Raw genomic sequence first — 26,505 nt, 5'->3', positions numbered from 1 at the left:
GGGAGAAATGTGTCAGTAAAGCTGAAGGAATGTTAATACTTCCTTTGCAGTCTGAGTGTTAATGGGCTTTGAGTCCCACAGTGGCACTGACATCACCGGGCTGCTGGTACCCAAACAGAATTTTTAGTTTTTAAAAAAAAAAGTAGAAAGGGGCAGCAGATTTTTATCTTCTAGCTTCTAGGACATTTTTAGATATAAAAGTAGGAAGTTTCCAGCCTTTCGCTTACTTTTGGGAGGCTCTTTGGGGATTTGTGTGCCGCAGAGCAAGAAGAGAAGGTGGGGGTTAATGGTAGTCTCTGGTGAGCAGAACGAAATGATCACAGTGAACCTTGGAAGCAAAGTAACAGGCTGGGATCTAACACGGGAACAAATGAAGAAATAAACCAAAATTAGAAAGACATTAAGTGCCCTGATGATGATTTTTATGTAATTTCCCAACTACACAGGGCAACCTACAATATGAATTTCCCTGTTATTAAGCCAGTAAAATCCAGCAGTAGAACCAATGAGCACATCAATATAATTTGTGCACCAGCAAAGGTGATTCTAACTAAGGTTAAGTGCCTTCAGTCCAAAAGGTTTGTTTTAATCTAAGTTGAACAGTAAAGGGGGAATGACAGAAACACAGAACAACAAAATTCTCCCACAGAAGTATCTACGTGCCCATACAAAGCACATTCATTCCATCCAATCGACCCATGGGGACGTTCACGTCTAAAGTATAAACTGGAATTTAGAGACTTTATGAAAAGCTGTTTTTAAGCTCAATATGCCCCAAATGAAAAGGTGTCAATGAGTACTTAGGGACTCTTAAATTCAGAGATTATTCAATTGCTCTGTTCTACAAATACAGTTATGAAACTGTCATAGGAAAAAAAATGCTGTGAAATAAACGTTAAAAAGCATTCTCAAACAAAATCAGACATGTTTTGCTCATCACTCAAGGGCACGGGCACATAAACATAACCTCAAAGAGAAATACAAAGAGGCTCCCCTGCATGAATTCATGGCCAGTGGTTTTCAGAAAGAAAGGAACTAGGATGAGGGGGTGGCAGCAACAGTACCTTCCATGGTGTTTTTGTTACAGACACAGGGAGGGGACACCCACTCTTGAAGGAGGCCAGTGACCCATGGGAACCTAGCCTAACCTCAGGGGCATCCAGGGTATACTACTGTCCCTTCCTCACAGCACCCAAGTCATAATTCTGGCCTAATTCTTGTCTTCCACTTTCCTTTTGACCTCCTGACCGCAGTATCTCCCCTATCCCTGGACCCCCTTCTGTGATAGCTAAGGTTTGGCAAAGGTAAGGTCCAAACCCCAACACATGTCCATCTTTGCTTCTCCCTCTTAACTGGGCTTCTGCCATGCACAACTACCCAAGACACCTGCTCAGCTCAGCCTTTTTCACTGGCAAAAGCCCTAGAAGATCTAATGTCTTCTGGGGGAGGGAACTGGGAAGAGGAAGCAGCTTATGGAAACACTGCTGTCTAAACAGGATTAAAAGCATCAATTCTCATGTCACGCCTGGGCTGTTAGGCAATACCGATGTTCCTCTCATCCAGGTAGAAAACACAGCCTCAAAGAAGTTGAATAACTTGTTCTGGGCCCCTAGAAGATAAACGAATGACTACAATTTGAATACACACCTAGAATTGTTTGGCCTCTGACAACTTTTCAGACAGTAAAGCCAGGGAGAAGCTGGGTTTGCCTTTAAAACTGGTCACATTTAACCACTTGATCATTCTAACTTCACTGAGCAAAGCTTCATGCTAAGTTCAGGGGCTACAAGGTGAGAAAGACATGATGCGCGCCTTTTAGGAGTTTATAGTCAAGCCAGGGAGACTCACTGGTGTGTGAAGAATCATACTATCTGGATAATATAATAAGTTTGCGGTTCATGGAGCTTTGTGCAAAGCACTGTGAGAACATGAGGTTGCGGAGGGAAGAATGAATAACTCTGCCTAGAGTGTAGAATGAGGCTCACGGGTGGCTTTATAGAGGAAACAACATTTCATCAGGCTCCTGGGGTTCAACTGAAGGAGGAGGAGGTGAATCCTCAGAAAAATGGAGACACAGGGCTCCTAAGTCAGCATGGTGTAGTGTGTCTGGAAGCTGGTTGTGTCTTCTGGTAGGAGATAAGCGTGGGATGGGATCACAGAGCAGCCCTAAGTGGCATCTGTGGCCACTGGATGAGCCGCTTAAAGCAGATGTTGGCAAACCATGGCCTGTGGGCCAAACCTAGTCCCTCACCTGCTTCTGTAAATAAAGATTTACTGGAACATAACCACACTTGTTTGCTTATGTTTTCCATGGCTACTTTTGTGCTATCATGGCAAAGTTAAGTCATGAAGACCAGGACAAATATTTTCTTTTTTTTGAGACAGGGTTTTGCTCTGTTGCCCAGGCTGGAGTGAAGTGGCATGAAAATGGCTCACTGCAGCCTCAACCACCTGGGTTCAAGTGATCCTCTTGCCTCGGCCTCCTGATTAGCTAAGTAGCTGGGACCATAGGTCCACACCATCACTCTCAGCTAATTTTTAAAAAATGTTTGTAGAGTTGGGGTCTTGCCATGTTGCCCAGGCTGGTCTCATTAAACTACTGGGCTCAAGAGATCCTCCCATCTCCTTCTCCCAAATTGCTGAGATTGCAAGTGTGAACTACTGCACAGGGCCTCAAAAATATTTTCTAAAATTTCAAACATTTTTTTAAAAAAGAGCTGGTTCTTTTTTTGTTTGTTTGTTTGTTTTTTTTGAGACGGAGTCTCACCCTGTCGCCCAGGCTGGAGTGCAATGGCGTGATCTCGGCTCATTGCAACCTCCGCCTCCCAAGTTCAAGCGATTCTCCTGCCTTGGCCTCCTGAGTAGCTGGGATTATAGGCACGCGCCACCATGCCCGAAGAGCCGGTTCTTTTAAAAAATGGTTTGCTGACCTTTGGCTTAACGATCTGAACTATTCATTTGAATTTCTGTAACTGACTTAAATGCATACGATCAGGCTTGCTAGGGCTTTACTCCCATGGTTTCTAAACAGTATCATCTTAAATCTTCTTTCTCATCATGGACCATCAGCTATTATCTATATTATAAGCTTGTCTGGACATTTCTTTTATCATCCAAATGTTATGCCTTCATTTATTGTTTCTCTTTTTCATTAATTGTTTTTGTTTCACGGCTTTGCCACATGCTTTCCTCTTCTGACATCATTACAAACCTCCCATGCCACCAGCAGAAGTTCATCATTCAACTTTGAGTCCATTTGCTTCCTTTGCCTCCGTCTCCAATTCTTAGTAAATTTTTGTACCACCTTTAGAATGCTGCTAAAAATCCATTTTTTTTCACTTGCCATTACCATGTTCAAATTCTATGCTTTGACAGACAGCTACTTCTCTGCAAAAAGGCTTCCCTAGTTCTATAAGCCCTTGGAAAATACAAGGTATACGCAGCAGTATTTACAAAACAGAAAAAAAAAAAATGAAGAAATAAGCATAGTGTTCTGGTAGGGCACGTTAAAAGATTTCTTTTACTTGTAAATCCCCTTACATACGTAAAATCAAATTTGATCTATAAAAATTAAATTTGCACATGATTTTCTAGGGGATACATCTCTAATATAGAGCAAGGAGTATGGTTATTGTTTTATTAACCACTGGCAATAAAATAGAGTGGAAAAAGGAACTCGGAGTTTTAAATGCTGCTTCCTATGGCACGCAGTATATATATTTCAATTTGAATATAGACTTTCTCATCAAACTGCCTGGTTCCAAATCTCAGCACTGCCCCTTACTAACTGTGTTACCTCAAGTAGATGACTTGGGAAGGAGGAATTATAACTAATCTATCTCATAGGATTATTATGAGGATCAATGGGATAAAGCATTAAAAGTGGTTAATGTAGGCCGGGCGCGGTGGCTCACGCCTGTAATCTCAGCATGTTGGGACGTCGAGGTGGATGGATCACGTGAGGTCAGGAGTTCAAGACCAGCCTGGCCAACGTGATGAAACTCCATCTCTACTAAAAATACAAAAATTAGCTGGGCGTGGTGGCAGGTGCCTATAATCCCAGCTACTTGGGAGGCTGAGGCAGGAGAATCGCTTGAACCCAGGAGGTAGAGGTTGCAGGGAGCTGAGATCATGCCACTGCACTCCAGCCTGGGTGACCAAAAAAAAAAAAAGTGGTTAATGTAGTACTTGGCACATAGAAAATACCCTGTCTAGTTAGCTATTACTATAATGATTCTTAAATTTTCCCAGTTTTTACCCTTCTTTTTTTCTCCCACAGCATAAAGAAGAGTGCCTTGGGAACAGCACTGTGGGACCTGACAAATCATGGTGGACATTTTTTTGCCTCCTGTCTTTCTGATTCCCCTCTGAGGAACATTTTCTTCCACACTCTCCACCCACATGGTTTGGGTGAAGTCAACCTCAATCCTGGGCTGTAGATAATGACACATAATCCAGACCTGGCTAATCACAATATTCTATCCCCCGCCCAAAGCAATGCATTCATAGAGGGGCACATGACCCAAGTTAGGCCACTGAGAATCTGTCCCTTGGCTTTGATGGAACAATCGAGATCTAAGAGTCTCTCTTTTGAATGGGTCAATAGATTATCAGCCTGGAGCTGTTGGTGCCCTTCTTTGTCAGACATGGGGAAAATCTTCCTGAGAATGAAGCCAGCACAGCAAAAATCAGCTGTGAGAGACAAAGAGAAACAATGCCCCGAAAACAAACATGTGCCCTTGGATCCAGCATATTACTCTGGACTTTTCAGTGACATGTGCAGAGTGTTGTAGCTTAAGCCAGCTTGGGCTGGGTTTTCTGTCACTCTCATCTAAAGGATTCTGACACATACAGATGAACTGACATGTCCTATGGCTAGAACAGAATGTGCATCTTGCTAATCTTGCTAGTGCAGAAAAGGCATGGGGAGGAGAGGTGGCCGACTTCACTGTATTCTTGGTTATGTCTTCAGCCAGTTGGGACAGCTGGGAAAACCGTTTCATCTTTCTGAGTCCTAGTGTACTTGTATGTCAAATGAGAGAGGTGAGTGAAAATCAATCTCTAAGATCCCTTTTCACTTCTAACATTCTACGAGTATCTATTATTCTTGGGTTCATTTCAGTTGCGTGTACTGTGGTATAATTGGTTACTGATTCTCATATTTGCCTGCTTCCTTCTGTTTCAACTTTAAAAATATCCTATTAGACTCTCAATCTCTATATTCCAAGTGTTTATTTCTTTCCCTTCAATTTCCTTTTAACAAAAATATATTTATTTTTGTGTACTTGGACATAATGATCCCATTTTCTTCCCATTTCTATATTTTTAAATCTAATTAAGGTGATAAGCTCCTTGAGGGCTGATGCTAGAGTTTTCCTGTGGGTGTAAACATTATTTTTTTTAATTGCCAACCAAGCTGCCAGTTTTTACAGAGCAGCAGGATATGGGTTTTAAGTAATGTAAGCAGGAAATGGGTCTCCAGCCCACACAAAATAATGCAAAAGTACTGATTTTCCCCGAGACCACATCTGGCTTACTCATTTATAATTTCAGCCTGAACTGAAATTCTCCCACAGAAATGCTGTGTGACATCCGTGTCTACAGAACATCAGACCAAAACTGGAGCAGTAGGTGATCATCCTGTGAAACTCACATACAGGAATAATCTGGCTATTTCAGGTTATCATACTTTTCTCTTCAGTGGTAGGATTTAGAGCCTGAGCCAACTGAATGTTAGCTTCCTATCTTCAAATGTATGGATTTTGAGTAACTCAATGGCTCTAAAATTTAGAGGGAGGGAAAGGAACTGGATGAAATGTGGCCAAGTGACCGATCACCTGCAGATGGAACTGCCTAGGGGAAAAAGAGCTTCCCAGAAGGAATGGCACATGCAGGATGCTTTGCTGTCTGATGACCCAGTCCATTCTCATTCATGAGGACTCTAAATATTAACAAGACGTCCATTCCAAAAGCCTTAATGGGTTCTTCTTGGCAAATAAAACGACCTGGAGGCAGTGGTTTCATAGGGTTGGCTGGTTCAGTAATTCAATGGTGCTATTAAGGGCTTGATTTCTGTCTTTCTACTTTTCCATCTACAGTGCATGCTTTATCCTACAGCTGACTTCCCTGGGGATTGGAGGATGGCCACCAGGGTACTCGTGGCTACCGGTTTCCTTGTTCACATGCATAGAGGGAAGGGTACTTCTGTCCTGATATTCTACGCACGAGTCTTGAATTCCCTCTCACTGAACCAGCCTAGGTTACATGTTCACATATGTGGTTGGAACATAAAATATGCTGATTGGCTTTAATTGACTGAGTGGATCCCAGCCCTGAAGTTTTCTCTGAAGCGTAGAAACCTAACGGGTATAAAAGAAAACTAAAATCTGAGTACAGTTAGGAAAGGTGAAGGGGCAGGAGTACAGTTAGGAAAGGTGAAGGGGCAGGAGTACAGTTAGGAAAGGAATCTGGGTGGGCTACCGAGAAACATCTGCTACAATCCCTGAGCAACAGCTCTAAGCAGAGGCAAGGTTCCCAGCTGGGCACCCTCAGAGCAGTGCCTCTGGCTGGCTCTAGGGGCTTTCCCTCTTCAGTCATTTCACCCAAGGGTCACGTTTCCCAGTTCCAAAATCTAAGAGCTCCTGATTCATAGCATAATTCCTCCAACTCCATTAGAGGATCATGGTTGGGGTGCCTGGCTCTTTGTCCCATGCTCTTGGAGGGCAATAGCCATGTCTTGGGTATCTCCAGGGTCCCCATGCAGCACCCAGCCCACTGCTCACATGTGCACAGCATGCCATCACCAAAATCCCCCTGTGATAGAGTGACAGGAAGAGCAGGAGTCCCACAAGAGCGTCACTGGGCACATATCCCCATGACATTCCCCGGCTTGCTTGAGCCAAGCCATCCACCTAATACTTTCTTTTCCGTACATTTCTACATGTCAAAGAGAGAAAGAGCAAAATTTGTTGCAGTGTATATATACTCTGTTTACACTAAAGCCTGTGTATTTCAAATCCTTCCCTCCTAAAAAAGGGCAAATTATGACTACTGTTAACATTCATGCCTATCATTGTATCTTATCCTTACTGATACAGGCGAAGATCCTTATATCCATTGTCAAGATGGGGAAATGGAGTCACCATGTGACTGTGCGATATGCTTGAGTTACTGCTAATGGCTCTGGGATCCACAGCGAGTCAGCCAATGCTTTGGAATACAAATCTGCCATTCACAACACCTAACTCCTGCCTTTCCACCAACTGTCACTCAAGTTTCATCTCAAAATCTCCATATCAATCCCCATTTTCATGTCATCTCGATTCACACCTACCCTTGGCAAGATATCATTAGTGTCATGTGTGAATTCCACATGACTGTGGAAGGTGAGCAAATCACAGAAATAAGGAAAAAGGGAAAAGGGTTTTTGAGACTCCACTTACATTCTTTGGACATTCCCACTTCAAAGCACTTCTGGAGTCGACAGTATTGGCATCGATTCCTGGTGACTTTATTAATAACACAGTTCTTATCTCGGTGACAAGTGTAAATCATATTCTTCTGAATACTTCTGCGGAAAAAGCCCTACAAGCAAGCAAGAAGATGAGAAAACTCAGTAAAGCAAATGAGCTTAATCAGAAATCAAAGCCAACCTTATCAATGCATTAATTGCTCTTTTTGCATAATGAAGTGATGGCAGCAGAAAAGTTAACTTACATAAACCTTAAAATCCTCGTGAGATATCAATAGCTTCTCCCTTTGTTGCAAACCCAAAAGCCCCTTTTAATCAAAACTAGACATGATCATTATTATCTTGCTAAAGGAAAATTAATTCCAAGTTGATTTACTTGGAAAACACCAGAGTTGGGTTCCCTCCAAACAGGCTTAGCTTTCCTAACTGGCTCCCTTGCTGACCAGAACAATTTCAGATGAGCCCACTACCAAGAAACCCAATATATGAGGATTTTTACCCAATAAAAGAAATTATTGGCTGGGTGCGGTGGCTCACTCCTGTAATCCCAGCACTTTGGGAGGTTGAGGCAGGAAGATCATTTGAGGTAAGGAGTTTGAGACCAGCCTGACCAACATGGTGAAACCCTGTCCCTACTAAAAAAAATACAAAAATTTGGCAGCCACAGTGGCGCACGTCTGTAATCCCAGCCTTGGGAGGCTGAGGCAGGAGAATCGCATGAACCTGGGAGGCAGAGGTTGCAGTGAGCCGAGATTGTGCCACCGCACTCCAGCCTGGGTGACAGAGTGAGACTCTGTCTCAACAAGAAAGAAAAGAAAAGAAAAGAGTAGAAAAGAAAAGAAAAGAAAAGAAAGAGAAAAAGGAAAAGAAATTATTTGCTTAATGAGAGAGTTGGTTTTCTCAAAGGAGTCTACTCTGAGTTCTTTTACATAGCTCCTCTCACAACATCTAAAATACAATTTTAAAAAACTATCCAAAATTGGAAACAAGAAATAAAAATGAGTGTCTGCCCATTTAATGGCATATTAGAGCTATGTTGTCCAACATGGTACCCATTAGTCACATGAAGTTACTTAAATTAAAATTAATGAAAAGTAAATAAAATTAAGAATTCAGTTCTTTAGTTACATTAGCTACATTTCAAATGCTCAATAGCCACATCTGGCCCATAGCTACCATATTAAACACCACATATATAGCATATTTTCATCATTGCAGAAAGCTCTATTGAGTAGATGTACTACAGCATTGACTGACAAGTCTACCTAAGTGTCATCTAACACTCACAAGAAATATAACTTTGTTTGACTTACTATTTACTATTGATTGGACCCAGATTCTATACAGACTGTAGAAAACTGGTAAATTACACTTAATTTTTGTCTAGTATAGGTGCAAAACATTTCTGACCAGATGAACAATAACCCCAAATATTATTGTTTTATTGCCCTGTAGGAAATGAACCATTTTCTATCTAACTTTGCAATCTTATTCTAGTATTCTCTTTTCCTCCACTCCTTTCTCTCTTGTTTCCTATCTACCTGAATATCTTTCTCATATCTTCCTTTAAACCAGCTTTGTCATCCCACTATTCCCTTCGTCAATGAGTTAAATACATTTTTGGCATGTGCTTACTAAATGCTTGAATGAGTTTTTTGCTTTTTAACTTTTTGAAAATCACATTTTGACAAAAGAAGCAATTTACCCTGATCTTCTGTGAAACACTGATGAAATAAAGCAGACTTCAGGCTCCAGAAGCAAGGATCCCCAACTTCCTCTTTGTCTTCCCTGTTTCTACACACAGCTTTGCAGACAATGGATGATCAAGTGATGCTTGCTGAATACACAGAGGAAGGGTATACCTGCTGCCTTTTCTCTCTTCTAAAGGCCTAAGAAAAACTTCCGCGTCGCTATGAGTATTAGGAGTGAGGAAGTCTACCTTGCCAGTTGTGATGTGGCTTACACCAACACCAGAAACTACTCTCTTGAATGTAAGAAACACACCATCAAATGCGTTGAACAGAAACTAAGACCTACCATCTGAGTTCAACTTTCCCTGCAGTACATTAACGCTGTGGAAGCCAGAGCTAAGAACACGCAAAGCTAAAGCACATTAGCAAAGAATGCTCGTGTAACACACATTGTTTAGGATACTTACATGGGCACCCTAGGATTTTAATGTCTAAATAAGCATATTTTTACTGGCATGGTTCAACTGTAAGCACCTGGAAATCTTGTTTAAGGTTGCAACTCCTGTCACATATCCCAGACACACACATTTTCCAAGAAAACACAGCTTATTTTTGTGCTTCTGGAGCTACAAATACGCTTAGAATCTAAAATAACAGGTTACCAATATTGTGAAATCCTCCCAGAATCTGTGCAGAGTGGTCACCTAAAACCATGTCTTTCCCTACAAAAAATATAACTGCGGGCCACCTTCTGTTGCCAGCTGTAGAAACTCAGTTTACAGAAACCTCCATCGCTCTTCTGCCGAGAAACACTGACACAATAGAAGACACGGTCCTTTACACACGTGGGAAGAAAATGAGGTACGGACAAAGGTGACCCCCTCCATTTATTAAAAACCAAATACTCAGTTCAGCAAACACTTCGTGAGTGACCGGGAAGGAGAGAAAAACAATCTCATGATGCTCAAATGAAGGAAGACTGGAGAATTAAAGAACTTTATATGTCACTAATTACCCAGTCAGCGTGGTTCAGTAACAATGACGGCAGAAACTAAATAGGACTTCTTGGTTTTCCAAATCAGACTTTTGGCTGGATTTCAGGAGAAGGTCTAAGTTTCAGTAAATCATTTCCACCACGCTAGAACACTTGCTGACTAAAATATATGCTAGGAGGTATTTTTATACATGGGTTGAGTAAACAGACATGCCCTCCGAGCCAAAGAGAAGTTTGCATCGTACAAATTCTCCTCCTCCTTCATTGGTATCACGAATGGTTATATTAACCTCACTCCCTTCTGGATCACTGCTTTGAGGACCCAGTGTATGTGGCAGGTGAGGGCAGATATCCTCATACACCTAAAGTTTACTTAGCTAAGATTTCAATTGAGGTTGATTCCTCCTTTTAACACTATTTAAAGTGGAAACCATTTCTCTCTGGCTTACTTGGAAAACCAGATCAACTGTCAATATTAGAAGGTACTCATGAAATAAGAGAAATGCAAACAATACAATAATCAGATGTCATTTCACTCCTACTAGGCACTGTGTCTGCTGCAGGCCAGGAGACCCCGCCCTCCTCACTTCTTACTGAAAAGGGAGCTTGGCAAGCATGAGACACACATCAGCACTGACTCAAGATTTTCTGTTTGAGGAATTCAGAGAAAAAAATAAGCTTCCTATTATGTGACCGATTTAAAGCCATGGATCTGCGCCACCTAAAATTAGAACCCTCAAACTTCGTGACAAAGTTTGGGATAGTTATTGAAGCCAAGGGATGGGTAGACACATCTGGAGGAGAGGAGATTCAAAAGTTGAGCATGTACAGAGGATGAATTCAGTCCCATTTGGAGGAGCAAACTGAGAGGAGAGAGCAGAGGTAGGACAGGTCCAGCCCTGGATTAGGAGTTGAACGCCTGGGCTGCAACCTCCTCATGGTCACTAAGAGGCCTTGAGTGAGTCACAACCATGTGGGACTAAGCTCTTTCTTTCCCTGAATGAGGGGTTGGGCAGTTTACTTGTAAGGTCCTCTCTAGTCACAAATTTCTGGGATTCCAAGTGTGTCATAACACCAGGAATTGATGAATTGGGTAGCTAGAGAGTGAGACTTGGGGAGTTTCTGAGGGCAAAGAAATTGGCGAAAGAAGAGGTAGTATTTGCAGACTAAGGAAAGAGAGACCATCCACCTGCATGGGCAAGAATAGCAACTTTTGGAAACCAGCCTGGGGCTTAAAGGACACCATCACGAGGGCCTTTATATTTATCTGAGAACTGAGTCATTGCAGCACCTCAGTGAGGGCCTCAGGCAGGTATCTGTGCTGGACTGAAGTTGGAATGTTTCAATACTATCCCAAGTGATTGTGGCTAGAAGTCTTAAGATCTAGTTTTCGGCCAGGTGCGGTGGCTCAGGCCTGTAATCCCAGCACTTCGGGAGGCCAAGGTGAGTGGATCACCTGAGGGTTGGGAGTTCGAGACCAGCCTGACCAACATGGAGAAACCCCCGTCTCCACTGAAAATACAAAATTAGCCAGGCGTGGTGGTGCACGCCTGTAATCCTAGCTACTCGGGAGGCTGAGGCAGGAGAATCGCCTGAACCCAGGAGGCAGAGGTTGCAGTGATCTGAGATTGTGCCATTGCACTCCAGCTTGGGCAACAAGAGTGAAACTCCATCTCAAAAAGCAAGCAAACAAACAAAAAAACACCACCTGGTTTCCTGCTGCCAACTCTGGAACCGCTGACACCATAATTTTACTCTTTCATTTTCTGGGAACTTCCTTTTCTCAGCAAACCCAGGAAAATTCTATGAGGTCACTTTGGCCAGGAAGCCTTCTCTGACTGATCTAAGCCTACATGGATGCTTCCTCTCCTAGGCAACCATGGTATTTTGCTTTTCCTTCCATGTTATACCTATTCAAGGGTGATACTTAAAGTCTTAAACAATAGTACTGTCTGCTTTAGAGGTTCCATAGGTAACATGGGGGAATGCCAACCTGTGGCTGGTGGCCACAGCCTCAGGGAGCCCCAATAGGCGTTGTGCATTTCTCCATTAAGGTGTCACAGTGCCACCAAGTGTGCCATCTTCCTTGCTGATACCCATGCCTCCCTGACAGGGGAGTAGGATAGGGATAAAGGCTGGTTCCTCGGAACCTGAGCTGACAACTTGGTGGACCCAAGGTGGCCTCCAGGCAGTGCCAAATATGACCTCCCTGGAACTAAGTCAGTACAGCTGGATGGAGGGAGGGAAGACCCAGGGCAATGGTCAGGCAGAAACTGGCAGGAAAGTGTTTCAATTTTTCAACACCTAACAAATTTTGTTGGGACACACCAGCTGAATAGCTCGGGGCTGGGACAGAACCTGACACAGAAAAGATATTTAATTAATAATTATTGACTAACAATTGTTAGTCAATTGTAATTGCAACTGTAATTGTAATTGTAATTGTTGATGAAGTCCTAGCTATAATGAGAGCCAGAGTAACCATCTTGGATTATACCTTAGTTTCTTAAATATATTCCTTGAGGATGATATCATCTGTATTTAAGAAATTAAACAATAAGATTTCTCAGCTGTTAGTAGCAGACCCACTGATTTGAGTTGGAATCAGGTCAGTCAGGGCCTCTGTTGGCTAACTGTGACTTGTGCACGTTGACTATGACTTTTGTTATACATCATAGCTTCTGCTGGCTAATCATGAATTCTGTCGGTCAAACATGAGTTTTGTTGCTTAATAATGAATTCTGTTGCTTAATCCTAACTTTTGTTGGTTAATTATGACTTTTCTTTATTAACCATGGTTTGATTAGTCATGACTTCTGTTGTTTATGATAGTTAAAGCCGTTAATGCAATGAACACCCATTACCTAGATCGGAAAGACAGATCTGTGTTACAAACTGAGTCAAGCATTTTCTAACCGTGGATTTTTCAACCTTCCTACGTCATGCTCTTCGACTGCTGTTATCAAAGAACTGAGGTACAACCAAAAAGGATAAAGAAAAACTCACATGGTGGAGAAGGCTATACATGCATTAGAGTCATTTGGTTCGTGTATTAGCAGTAATTACGGAATGCTCATATCTGACTCAGATTACTTCTGTCTCCCTGAGGGTATGAAGTACCACTGTTCCCAGTCATCCCTATTATCCACAGTGCAGAAAGAAGCAAAAATCAAAAGGAGGGATAACTGTCTTTTTTATACCTAAATATCGTATACCCAAATACATAAAATTTATAATTTTCTTGATGGACTCATCTTAAATCACAACTCGAGAAAGGACATGGAGAAAAGTGCCTCATCTCCCTGCACTCCTGCATATTTTGATATGGAATTGGGTTAGGCCATCTTCCCTCCTCCGATACCCTCAAATTGTTGCTCTAGATTTTTTTTTCTCCACACATGAACCCTGCTTCACCTTCTAATTTTCAGATGTTATCACACAAAATAATCTCCACTATCTTCCACAGGGGATGATTTCTGTTGGTTTAGATACTGGTCTAGTGAAGTGTCTAGTTCAGGCACATGTGGATTTGAACTGTGACTCGGCCACTTACTATCTGTATGACCTTGAGTGAGTTCTATTAAGACCTCAATTTCCCCATCTGTAAAAAAAAAAAAAAAAAAAAGAATGACAAAGTACCTCATGAGAGAACTGTGTGTATCTAAAGAGGGAATGCATGCAAAGTGTTAGCACAATCTGGCCACAAAGCAGGCGTCCAATGAATAGCAGCTACTGTTACTGACAAAACTTCTTTCCTCAAAGCTTTTTTCTGAACAATTTCCCATATACATTCTATGTTTAAAACAAAGATCCCCAAATAGTATAGGACAGTGTCCAACCTCTAAACAATATAGGCTCTTGGGGATGGACAACTTCATGATACCAAAGGCCATCTCTATATTTAATTGTTCACTTTTTGATTCATTCACTCAATGCCAATTAGAGTAGATGTGGTAAGCTTTCTTGGAGCGTACATAAGTGGCTCCTGTCCTTTCTCAGTATAGAAGAAACAATAAGTCAAGTGAACACTATGTAAGATGCCACCAAGCAGTGTGATAAGAACTTTTATGGAAGCAGAAAGTGAAAAAGTGTCCACTGTAGTGCCTGATCCACATAGTGTAGACACATAAAATATTTATTGAGCAAATAAAGGCCTTAGGAATTCAAAGGAGTTAGAAGGGAGGAAAACTGGCACTTGATCTCAGCTCTAGTGAAAAAGTAGAATTGGAAAGGCAGGCTTTCCCCCAAGAATATTATGGGTAAGCAACAGAGGTCAGGAGTAAGAAAGTGCAGGGAACAGCCAGTGGTCCACGTTGGCAGAGATGTAAATGATGGGGCGGGGGGCGGGAGGTGTACGATACAGCTAGAAGATGGGGCTAATGTTTAAACAGGGGAAGATCTTAAAGGCCGTGCCAAGTGTTTACTAGAGAGACACTGTACTTGCCTGTGCAGTAGAGGGCTGAATTATATTCTGCCAGGATTGTCCGGGAAGCTGTGATTCATTGACTTCGTCACGTATCTATCTGAAGTAGATATTGAGCTCTGGGAATCAATACAAATACCTAATAGCCTGAGTCTGCCGTTGGGTCTAGGCAGGAATGTAGTCCAAGAATCCTTGCTTTCTAAAATAACAGTGCAATCTGCTGACTCATATTTAATCATACATTTGCTTGTGAGAATTCATACTGTGGTGTTTTGAATGGAAGTTACTTTTTAGCCTTAGAGCCATTGACATCAGGTTTAACATGTGTGGAATGTGTCAGGATTGTTTGAAGAAAGGAACTAAGTAAAAGATTAAACAAAAATTTTTAAGGCAATTTGGCACTCTATTTAGTTGTAAAAAGCATTGGATCAGGGGAATCCATCCAAAAAGTGGTGTGGAAAGTACATCTATGTGAGCTGGGCTATTGCAGAGTTCATTTCTATCCCATGCAAAGTTCAAAAGGATCATTTCTCCTTCTGGAGCAAAAGAAGGAAAAGCATTACTTAGTCATATTTTCCTCAGTCATTAAAAGATTCTAACCTCATCTGAATAAAAAAGTAACCAAATGACCAGCCCAGGTAGTCATTCGGCCATGCAGCAGGCTGGAACTCTGTGCGGTGTGACCCCAGGCCAGCAGAAAGCTTCCAGTAATGCTCATTTCCAGCCAGTAGTAAATGCTGCCAGTAGGAGGTGAGTGTGGAATAATCCCATCACAGCTACTCTGGGAAACATGGTTTTTAAACCAGGAAACACGTTGCCTTAAACAAACAAAAAACACCCTCCGGAGTGAGTGGAAGTCTGTGCGTGACAACGTCTGAGAAGTTATTAATAGCAAAATTTGGGGTGAGAAAGAGAAAAGTGAAGACCTTTTCACCCCACTGAAAGACAATGGGTGAGAGGGAGGGAGAAAGTAGAAAAACAGCCTATTATTTTGATGACAGCGAGCTTCCTTCTATGCAGGGAGGGTGGACATAAATGTAATGAAAAGAACAGTGAACAAGTCAAGTTAGAGGGGGCCAAACTCCGGGACACAAAAAAGAAAAAGACCAAATCCATACTCCAAACGAGAAAGCTGAGTTGTCTCAAGGGCAAAAGCTCAGAGTTGTTTATTTTTGTTTAAAAAAAAAAAAAAGGTAATAAATCCCCACCAGGACACGGTTCCAGTGCTGGGGATTTAGTAAAGGTGTAGCCGTGGCTTCTATAAGGTCTGTTAGTCTATAAGCACCTCTTGCCTGCTAACTTGGAGGGTATCTTCTGGCCTTTCACTGAGAACTTGACCATGTATTTTAGGCCTAAAGGTCTCCTTTGAATTCCCTTGGTCTAGAAGCTTCCTCAGCACACTTACTCTTACCATTAGAAAAGAAAGCCTGAATTTTGAAAATATGCATAGAAAAATGTCCTACAAAAGGCAGAGATTACAGATTTATCAAAACATCATCACTGTGAAAGCAAATCTTTCAAGAAGAATATGATTATAATATTTTCCTGGATTTTGTCAAGTGAACCCCTGAGAGCTGAACCTCTGTTAGACCCAGAGACAACAGCTCTCAATCCTTTTAATCCCCAATTAATTAAAACTCCCTGAGAATACCAATGAAAAGGTGGCCCATGTTCTTAACTGAGAACCTGAACTCACATCATCAGACATCAAGGTCTAAACTTCCAAAGTCTATGATGTCCCAGGAAGGGCATGAAGCCAATGTATTCAGTTCACAATGTTCTTTATTTTAGAGGAACATGAGCCAGGGAAGAAATGTTACTAGGTAACGTAAACTGGAAACCAGTAGTAAGGAGAGATTACTCAGTTGGATAAAATGTCCTTTAATTTAGGTGAAAATATATCTTTTTCTATTTCCAAAACATGACCTTGGATAACATATTGTTTTAAATGACCAGGTATCATATAGGTCTGATGATCATAACCCCACTTTAATTGGTAGGCAGCAAGTCCACCAGGTTTTGTGACCAACTATCTCAAAACAAAATTTTCAGGGAGCAAGTTTCGTAAGGCAAGTAAACACTGCTAAACTGTCTTCGAAAAGTGAAGAATTGTGTTCTGGGCAGGGCATGTGACTATGCAGTCCCTCAGGGCCTTGCACCTAAGGGCCCAGAGCTTGGTTTACTGCTCTGCTGTCACTGTCCTAAAATTCAAAATAATTTTATTTTTTTATTTTATTTTTGAGACAGAATCTCACTTTGTTGCCCAGGCTGGAGTACAGTGGTACAATCTTGGCTCACTGCAACCTCTGCTTCTTGGGTTCAAGCAATGCTTGTGCCTCAGCCTTCCAAGTAGCTAGGATCACAGGCACCTGCCACCATGCCTGGCTAATTTTGTAATTTTAGAAGAGACAGGGTTTCACCATGTTGGCCAGGCTGGACTTGAACTCCTGGCCCTGAGTGATTTGCCTGCCTTGGTCTCCCACAGTGTTGGGATTACAGGTATGAGGCACTGCGCTCAGCCCTAAATAATTTTTGAATAAGAGATAAGCATTTTCATTTTGCATAAAGTCCTGCAAATTATGTAGTCAGTCCAGGCTATAGAATATCATCTACAGCAAAAGTGTTCCACCTCTTTTTCCTTTATGAGGACATGGCAGTCTTGGATAGTCTCTCTTCTCTTCTGGTTGACCCAATGTCTACTTTAAAGACTGTAGATCAGACAGAATTAAGTAGTTCACTGCAAGCACACTCATTCTCCCACAGGATTCCCTTGGGATGCCTCTGAGAAAATCCACGACCTGAGTAAGAGCTAGAAAGAAAAACCTTTCAGGAGGGCTTTTATGTTTTACTACTGGGCTTCATTTCTCTAGTGGAAAAGGGACTTGGGGGTGGGGGTGCAGGGGGAGTGGGAGAAGCCAAGAGATCACAAAGATCTTCTTTGAAACTGGATAAATTTCCTTCGAAATAGCACACATATCTAGGCACGGTTTCAAGAGGATATCTAAAAGCTCATCATAAATCCCCTAGGTGTCTCTGACCACTACTTGGGAGCCACCAAAATAAAGGTGACTTAGAAAGAAGGGAAAGAGTATGAGGTTGAGTAGTTATCCAAAGGAATTTCTGTGCAGTAGGCTAAATATCATAAATATGATATCTTGGGAACTACTTTCTCTCTTCTCAAGAGTTTGGATTAAGATGTGGCAGGAAGAAAAACTGTATGACGAGGGAAACAAAGCCTCTAAAATGGAAGATTTTGCTCTTCTCCACATGCTTTCTTTAAATCTGGTCTTGAGAATTTGAACCAACTAAAGACATCTGTTTTCTAAATTACTTGGGTCAGTTATTTTGTGCCCTCCCTTGGTGAAATCCATAGTTACCAATCTATTATCAGGATTACTCTAAGTATAACAGGGCAAGAAGCCAATGAATTTTAAGTTTTTACATTTTCAATTATTTTATTGAAAAAAAAATGCAACAAAATAGTTGCTCAGCTGCAGCCCAGGAGTTGGTGGACCCCAGCTGCTTTGCACATTAATTACTAAATCTCATCTGGACCCAGATTAAATTTTCTCATCCGTACTGAAAAGGGGGGAAAAAACGGTAAGCAGAAGGAGAGAGAACCAAAACATGCTCAAATATATTGAAACTCTTTACCAAAGAGCATGAATTTTAAAGTCTCTTTTGGAAGTTTGGTATGCAACATTTGGCCATTAACAAAACCAGGACATGGCTCTATCATAACATGCTGGTTGACGGCAAGGCACATCACCATGGCAATGCTGCATATTGCATAATTCAAAGGTCACTCACAGACCCAAATAATTATGATGTATTTGTATTGCTTTATGATGTTAAGCACCTAAATTAGTACAGAAAAATAAATGCTTGTCTAGAACTTGGTGCATTTTTCCCAAGTCTATTTAATTTTCAGGGCCATGTTGGGATCTTCTCACTGGAATTTTTCTCACTTATACATGGTTCCATCCTGACCCTGGAATAAAAAGGAAAAAATCATAGAGTATATGAGAATGGGAGAAGGAAAGCTAGTCAGGTATTTACATTGAAGTCAAGTCTGACAACTGAAAAATAACAGAGATTTATTGGATGTAGCCTTCTGCTTCTCTTCACCACAGACACTGCTCTGACAGTGCAAAAATCTCACGACGTTTATTGAGAAAATATTACTTAAGCTCCAGCTCTCAAAATGGATTCTGTCCTTGTATGGAAAAGCTGTGGTGAGTCCAGGCTGATGCCTGATAATGCTAAGAGTATCGACCTCTACACACTGAGATCAGTGATGAAATGGTTTAAAACCCACCTGCCCCTCAAAGTTGCTCATGCCTTTGTCCAGTCATGCTTACCCAGGCCCCCCAAACCTAGAGTGTTCTCTCTCTGCTCGGTGCCTTTCCACAGACCCTATGACTTGAAAGACCTTTCCTCGCTTTGTCCTTTGGCTCAGGACTGTTCATGCTCCAAGATACAGCCCCCAAGAGGGGTCAGGCTCCCACCAAGCCCCCACGACCAGCATATGCTGTTGGACCACTCACTCTACAACAGTGCAACAATCGATCTTTGTGTCTCTTTCTCCTTCAAAACAGGAGTCCTTTGCAGGCAGGGATGCAACAATCTTTTTTGTGATGGAGTAGGGCAACTTTTATAATTAAAAAATAATATCATATGGATATTCCATGTAGAAGGAAAGGGAAGAAAAGAAAGATCAGCAAAGAAACCTAAATTTAAACCAAAATACTTTATATGTAAGGAAAGGAAAAAGGAAGTGATATTTTCATTGGTAAAACTCTAATATAATAAATTCAGGCAGCAACGTTAACTTAATGATTTATCCCAAATTCCCCTCTTTCTTATTCCAGATTAGCAAAAAAATAGGCTCAAATTTCACCCACAGGCTCCTCTTTCTTGATCCTTAAAATTAAAGTAGCTATATTATGTCAGCACAGTGCCAAGATTTGAAATTAAATAGGTCCCCAATGCAAAAGAAAAAGTTCTTTTAAACAACATGAACTTGTCTGCAATTAGCACATTATAGCTTCCACCTAAGCACCATGCTATATGAAAATACACTCCTGGAGCTGCTGCTGTTTCAGAGACCTCAAGTTTTGCCCTTTCTGAAGTTCTTTTGTAGGAGAACATTTAGCAGAACACACACAATTAATTTTTTAAGTGTTACCTCTCTGCTTTTCCATTTCATATCTGACTTTAGTTGATAAAAAGAGGAACAGCCTTTTGACTACACTGGAGAGAAGGGGAAAAAGAGTCTCCATAATAAAAGAGGTACCTGCCAATTAGTTAGATTGTTCTCCAGTTTTCAATTAAAGGCAGCCAAATGGATGTAGGGAGACCTGTTTTATTTTCCCTGACAGAGCCCTTATTTTTAAACTCTTAGCTTCATTTTCCAAAATTGCTGGCTTTAGACAGAAGAAACATATATCTTGAGTGAAAAGCTGTACTGTTCTTCTTCTATTTCCTGTATCAAAATTACATTTTTCTCCTCAGTGGCTACTTCCCATCTGGCTCCACAAAGCTTTCTGCTGCCCAGGATGGGCTTGTTAACGGATGGTGGTCCCTGATGTTATAACCCACTCCAAAAGATGGGGTGTCAGATCCTGCCCCTGGGCCAGGAAGCCTCATCTAGGAGCTTTGGGGCTGTTTCGACCTAATTTTGCTTTCCTCAGGTGATCATTCCATGGAATGTCATTTACCCTTCTCGTTTTCTCCAGAAGGACAAAAGAGATAGCTTAGGAGGGAGTGTTTATTTTGAACTCATCCAAAAGCACTTCAGTCTCTCCTGAGCATCTGCCTGTGGATGAAATTTGGGAATCATTTTCCTTAGATGAAACAGGACTGAACATTTCCTTAGACATGGCTGGCCTTCTTCCTTGGAACACACACATATTCAAGATTGATATTTTTATTCAGAGTTTTCTCAAATGAATAATTACGAGATGTTCACAGGCAGGTGTAGGAAAAAGAGCGGGGCGGGGGTGGGGGCATAAATCATGATTAAACTACATTTAACCACCAAAGATCTGAACCACCTTTTGCTAACAGCTTAGCAGTTTTGTTTCTGTAGGATAGCAGTCCCTAGACTTTGGGGATTTGTGGGGCCAATTCCCCATACTGTCAATAATAGTTACAGTGGCTGAATAAATCCCTCCAGATTGGACCAACCACTCTCTCCAGGCTGGAAAATAAGCCTGAATCACATTATCCTGGTAACTTGAGATTTAACATATCTATAGAGGGAAGATATAAAGCTTCATATATTAATTCCTATTTGTTTTCAACATCACCTGAAGTTTACTTGGTTCAGACCAAAGATGGCTACAAGAGACACATTAGAACAGAGCAAGACGCCTTAGTGAGCATTAGAATAGATCCCGTGAAAGCACCAGGCAGTGACACAAATGTAATGCTTTCATCCTCCCAAGAAAACAGAAAGGGCTTTTAGGAACCCCTCAGAAGGAGATTCTGAATTAATCTGTAATTTCAGGTTTCCAAATGGCTTTTATGAGCTTGCTTACCCAAAGTATTTCAGAACACCATCTCTTTTAATTTTTAATTTTTATCCGCGCAAAGCTCCAAAAATACACCGATCTGAATCATTGCCTCTCATCTTGTTATCTTAATGGGGGAAGGATAGAGTGTCATGCTGGCCATTCCGCATTAGGTGTCCTCATTTACAGATTGGAAAAAAAAAAAAGTGCCGGACATAAATTATTGAAAATCTATTGTATCAGTGTGTGTTCTGTAAGCATTCACTACCGGCAAAGCAGACAGATTATTTTTCACTTTTAATTGTGTTGATACCTTATCTGCTTTGTTGAAAGCGGAGAGTGGTAGGTGAAACCACATCACACACTGAGGAACAGAGAAGCGATGGGGTCTGTTATTTAAAGCCGAAGTAACCCATTTAGTGGACACAACTTTAACACACTTCCACAGAAGGGAAAACCTGGAGTTGCTATTTACATCTGTAATGTGTGTCTGTTACTGTGTCAAACACGACTGAGGGTAGCACAGGGCCGGGTTCCTTAAGGAAGCTGTTAGCTGACTGCATCAGGGACACCAGACACTTCACATCACCATCCCAGCACAAAGGGAGAGAATGTGAGTGACTGAGCAGGGGAACTCGTTCAGCATCCCTCCTCTCTCTCCCCTCCAAGTCTCAGGTGTGTTGTAAAGCAATGTAAATCAGAGGTCATCATAGGTATACCTGACCTAATCCAAACCTTGTCCTAATCTAAGAAAAATATTTACAGTAAGAAAAATATACTTAGATAATAAAATTAATAATCTGTGATGGGAAACTGATCAAAATAAAATTATACATAGGGATACAAGGATTATTAGAAATTCAAAATTAGCCCTTCTCCCATTGTCCCTGAAGACCATCATCAGGAAAGGCACATATGTGCTGGATATATCAGAATGCAGCCAAAAAGTACCTCACCATTATCCAAATTTAAACTTAGGAATTCATTTGGGTGAAGTGGCAGATGACGGCAGGGTATATACAGATAATGACTACAGAATTGTTCTGATGTAGTTTATTAAGTTGAAGACCTGTCATAACTCTAGCTTTTTGTATCCTCGGCACCAAATCCAGCACCTTGCCTGGCATTCAGTAAGTATTTGCTCACATGGATGGGTGGAAGTTTGCATGGGAGAGTGACTTCGTTTGCCAAATATCCTCTGCCAGGCCTGTAGGATGGCTAAAGTGACTTCTACTTCTACCCAAGTAGAAGTCCAAAGGGCTCTGGGCTAGTCTACTGTCTTCCTTTAATTGGCTTTAGACTCTGGGCGAACTGTTGAGTCATTTCTGTAGTTCCATTTCACAAGTCTGAAATGATCTCTACATGCCTTCTAGCACTCATACTTGAGATTTCCATGTGTCTTTTTAAAGGAACACACATTCATCATGTCTCCAATATAAGCCTTCGTTCTATACCTTTTGTGAGACGTGGCTGGTTGGTAAGATGCAACGAGCTGAAGAAAGCCCAGTCTCCCAAATATGAACCCTTTTTGCCTTGACTCAAAATTCAGTAAAAAGACAACTCCCAGCAAAATACTCAAGTCAATACCCAGACACAAAATTGAACTGCATCATATCTGATATTTGTGAGTTTCATTTCCACACTGTCAAATATAATTCGTGGCAACCCACTTCAGTGAAAGCCCAATGTAAGCCACTGCACTGTTCTTACCCTCCAAACTCCACAACCCCAACCAGTGTGAGCTTCAAATTGAACTCCTGACCTTTCCAGCAATTATCCCCGGAATCTAGACAGCCCCATCATCACCTCAAGCCAACGTGTGAGAGGAGCAGCAGCCAGGAATGCTCTGCCTCTGTTCCCGAAGGGAACCAGAGTGAGAGAGAGGATCCTGCTTTCCTTTCCATCTGCTTTCTCCAATAAAAGGGAAAAAATAAATGGAAATGAAAAGTATACAATTAAAAAAAATTACATTTAACTTCCTTTTGCTAATGTCTGTAAGATGATTTTTGGCCTGGCAGGAGACTCCAGATGGGCCGTGTAATGAATATAATTTAATACAAAGAACCGGAGTTCACAGAAACACATTTTTCCAAGTCTGAAGGTAGTGGGTTGTCTCACACTGTTTAATGCAAAACACCAGGACAAGTCATTGCATTTATTTGCTGTTGCACATTGGCCTTTAAACCTAATATGAATGGGGCTAGACCTGAAGCCATGAAACCAGAAGCTGTCACTCTCTGAGATGAGGCTGGCACCAGTGCACACTCACCCAAAAGGCCAGAGACCACTAACCACTCAATGTGTTTTTCCTCTGGGGTCTGAGGATTTATATCACCAATTAAGGCCATAATGAGTGCCCCAAGTTGACCTCCTAGGAGCAAGAATTAATTAAGCACAGTATTTCTTAGTAAAGAATGACATTTTTCCAAACGAGTTATATAAGGTAGCCACATTTTCTGAGAGTACTGTGCTTCTATGTAAATTCCTAATTGTTAACACAAATAGAATATTCCAGGAACACAGCTTAGTTTATGTTTTTAATTTGATAGTAAAAGAAAATAATTTTTACTTTTATCCTTATTTTGGAGGCAAAGAGAATGTTTTGAGTGTATCGCCTGTGTGTGAAACACAAAATTCTTTACATTAGTAATATAATATCACTTCTTTCAATTATTAATATGACTATAAATGAAGGAAGCTAAGACTCATATTTATAACCTTCCCAGCTTTCAAAAATGAAAAGTCATGTTTTAAACCCAGTTGTTCTCCAAAATTCTTATGTTTCCATAAATATTGCAATTGAGGTTAAAAAACATAGGTTAAAGCTTCCATTTTTTAAACTACACCTTAGATAGCCTCATCCAGGGGGTGACAGATTTCTACAAAGGGCCAAATAGAAACTCTTTAAGCTGTGGGCCAGACTTAACTGCAAATACTCAACTCTACCATCACAGAATGAAAGCAATCATAGACAATACAGAAATGAATGGATTGGCTGTGTACCAAGAAAACTTTATTTATAAACACTGAAATTGAATTTCATATAATTTTCATATGTTATAAAATTAAAATTTTTTTCAAGCATTTAAAAAGTAAAACAATATTCTTAGCTCTTGGCCGGACAAAAACAGGCAGCAGACCAGGTTTAGCCTATGGGCCATGATTTGACAACCCCTGGCTAAAACACATGTATATTTTGTAGTAATCAGTGAGGTTGGAGAAAACACGGTCTCTTTCTCACTCTCTCGCAGATGCACACATGTACACATACACCCTAATTATCAACATCATGGTCTCAGAAACTGTTGACATAGTACCGAAAAAAATGTGGCTTCAAGCATGTCTCTTTTGCTATGAACCAAGACACGAAGAAAACCTCAGCCTTGAAGAAACGTTACGAGGGTGGTAGGAAAAAGAGATCTCTTTCCTCCTCGCCCCTTCTCATAAAGAAAATTCCTACTCTAAATTAGAAATCATGTCTTTCCCTCCTTTAAGGAGTTAACATAGCCAGCACGGATCTGGAAATCCCTACAGCCTACTTGCCAATTAATGTATTTAACTCTAAAGAGCAGGAGTTTTTTAATTTAGCTCATCCATCACTAATGGAACATTTTGGTAGAAAATATTAGGATTTCCAAATAACTTTATAGCTCCGTAAATTGCCAACATACCATCTGCAATTGAATTAACATTTATAACCAAACCAAAATAATAAATAAAGCAAATTACGCTGCAAATATTCGTGAGTGCCCAATATGCACTTGAGAACGATAATTAGCATTTTATAATCACGCTTCATTTTCTTTATCCAACTCCCTGTCACATTAATGATAAAATATTTTAAACTGTGCTCTATCAGCAAATGGCAGTACAATCTCTAGATTAGCCATTAACTAACATGGAGAATGAACACAGTTTGTGCTGCTGACATTATGCATCCAGAAGTTTTACTCGTAATCACATCCTCCAGTCTCCCTTGCTCTTATCTCTGCGTTTTGTTTTGTTTTGTTTTCCTATGCTACCAAACAAGGCTGAGAAAGCCAGTGCTTCATTTGCACCATCTGAACCTGAAGCTCTCTGGGAACTAAAGCCACACACTCTCTTTTTCGAGTTAAAAAAAAAAAAAAAAGGGCCGGGCGCGGTGGCTCAAGCCTGTAATCCCAGCACTTTGGGAGGCCGAGACGGGCGGATCACGAGGTCAGGAGATCGAGACCATCCTGGCTAACACGGTGAAACCCCGTCTCTATTAAGAAATACAAAAAAAAACTAGCCGGGCGAGGTGGCGGGCGCCTGTAGTCCCAGCTACTCGGGAGGCTGAGGCCGGAGAATGGCGTGAACCCGGGAGGCGGAGCTTGCAGTGAGCTGAGATCCGGCCACTGCAGTCCAGCCTGGGTGACAGAGCAAGACTCCGTCTCAAAAAAAAAAAAAAAACAAGAAAGAAAGAAAAGAAATATGATTTTTAAATTTATGACTTTCTGATCTAGAAAACCAGGGTCTAGAGGTCAAGAAGCTTAAGTCACTCAAATGGAATAACTCTTGTCCTCAAATAATTCCAAAGTTCTCTCTTATTATCATCTGACATCCTCTACCATAGTATGTGCGATTCTTTTTCCAGGTTCAAATAAATGTTAATTCAACTAAATAAACTAGTAAAGACTATATATGCACACATATTTTTTCAAATAAAATTTCTACCAATTAGCAAAATTTCCCCAAGTTTTCCCATTATCTTCCTTGAAAATCAATTCCCTTAAAACAATTGTGTCCTGATGCTTTCTTGAATCATTTCTGCCTCTCGTTCCATGTGTGTTTGCACTTGACATTTCGGGGTTCTCTGCCGGTGTTGCTCAGCTGTAAATTCTCACATCTCTTTGATCCAGCGCTGTTCTGTCCACTACAGTAGCCACTAGCCATATGTAGCTATTGAGCACTTGAAATGTGGCTCATTCAAACTGAGATGTGTTAGAAGTGTGAAAGTTAACATCAAATTTTGAAGACTATGAAATTACTATGTAAAAATATCTCAATAGTTTTATATTAATTGTTGAAATAATTTTTTGATATTGCAGTAGATAATGTTTATTAGTAAAATTAACTTCATTTGTTTCTTTTTAAAAATGCGTCTGCTAGAGGGCTGGGCAGGTGGCTCACGCCTGTAATCCCAGCACTTTGGGAGGCTGAGGCGGGCAGATCATGAGGTCAAGAGATTGAGACCATCCTGGCTAACATGGTGAAACCCCGTCTCTACTAAAATTACAAAAAAATAGCCAGGTGTGGTGGCACGCGCCTGTAGTTAGCTGGGAGGCTAAGGCAGGACAATCGCCTGAACCAGGGAGGTGGAGGTTGCAGTGAGCCGAGATCACGCCACTGCACTCCAGCCTGGGAGACAGAGTGAGACTCCATTTCAAAAA

General features: G+C 41.1%; 1 protein-coding gene across 6 annotated transcripts in view; it reads right to left on the bottom strand.

Moving 5' to 3' along the window:
• The window catches only part of RARB (retinoic acid receptor beta), a 767,875-nt gene that overhangs the window by 89,879 nt on the left and 651,491 nt on the right, over nucleotides 1-26,505 (bottom strand). For all 6 annotated transcript variants that reach the window (XM_025374723.1, XM_025374728.1, XM_025374724.1 and 3 more), the window contains one exon: nucleotides 7,443-7,584. In XM_025374723.1, coding sequence (XP_025230508.1) covers nucleotides 7,443-7,584 — 142 coding nt within the window. The remainder of the gene's footprint in view (nucleotides 1-7,442; nucleotides 7,585-26,505) is intronic.

Source organism: Theropithecus gelada, chromosome 2 (assembly GCF_003255815.1).
Source record: "Theropithecus gelada isolate Dixy chromosome 2, Tgel_1.0, whole genome shotgun sequence".
NCBI lineage: Eukaryota > Metazoa > Chordata > Mammalia > Primates > Cercopithecidae > Theropithecus > Theropithecus gelada.
Note: the sequence above shows the minus strand (reverse complement) of the source record. Positions and strands in the feature narration are given on the sequence as shown.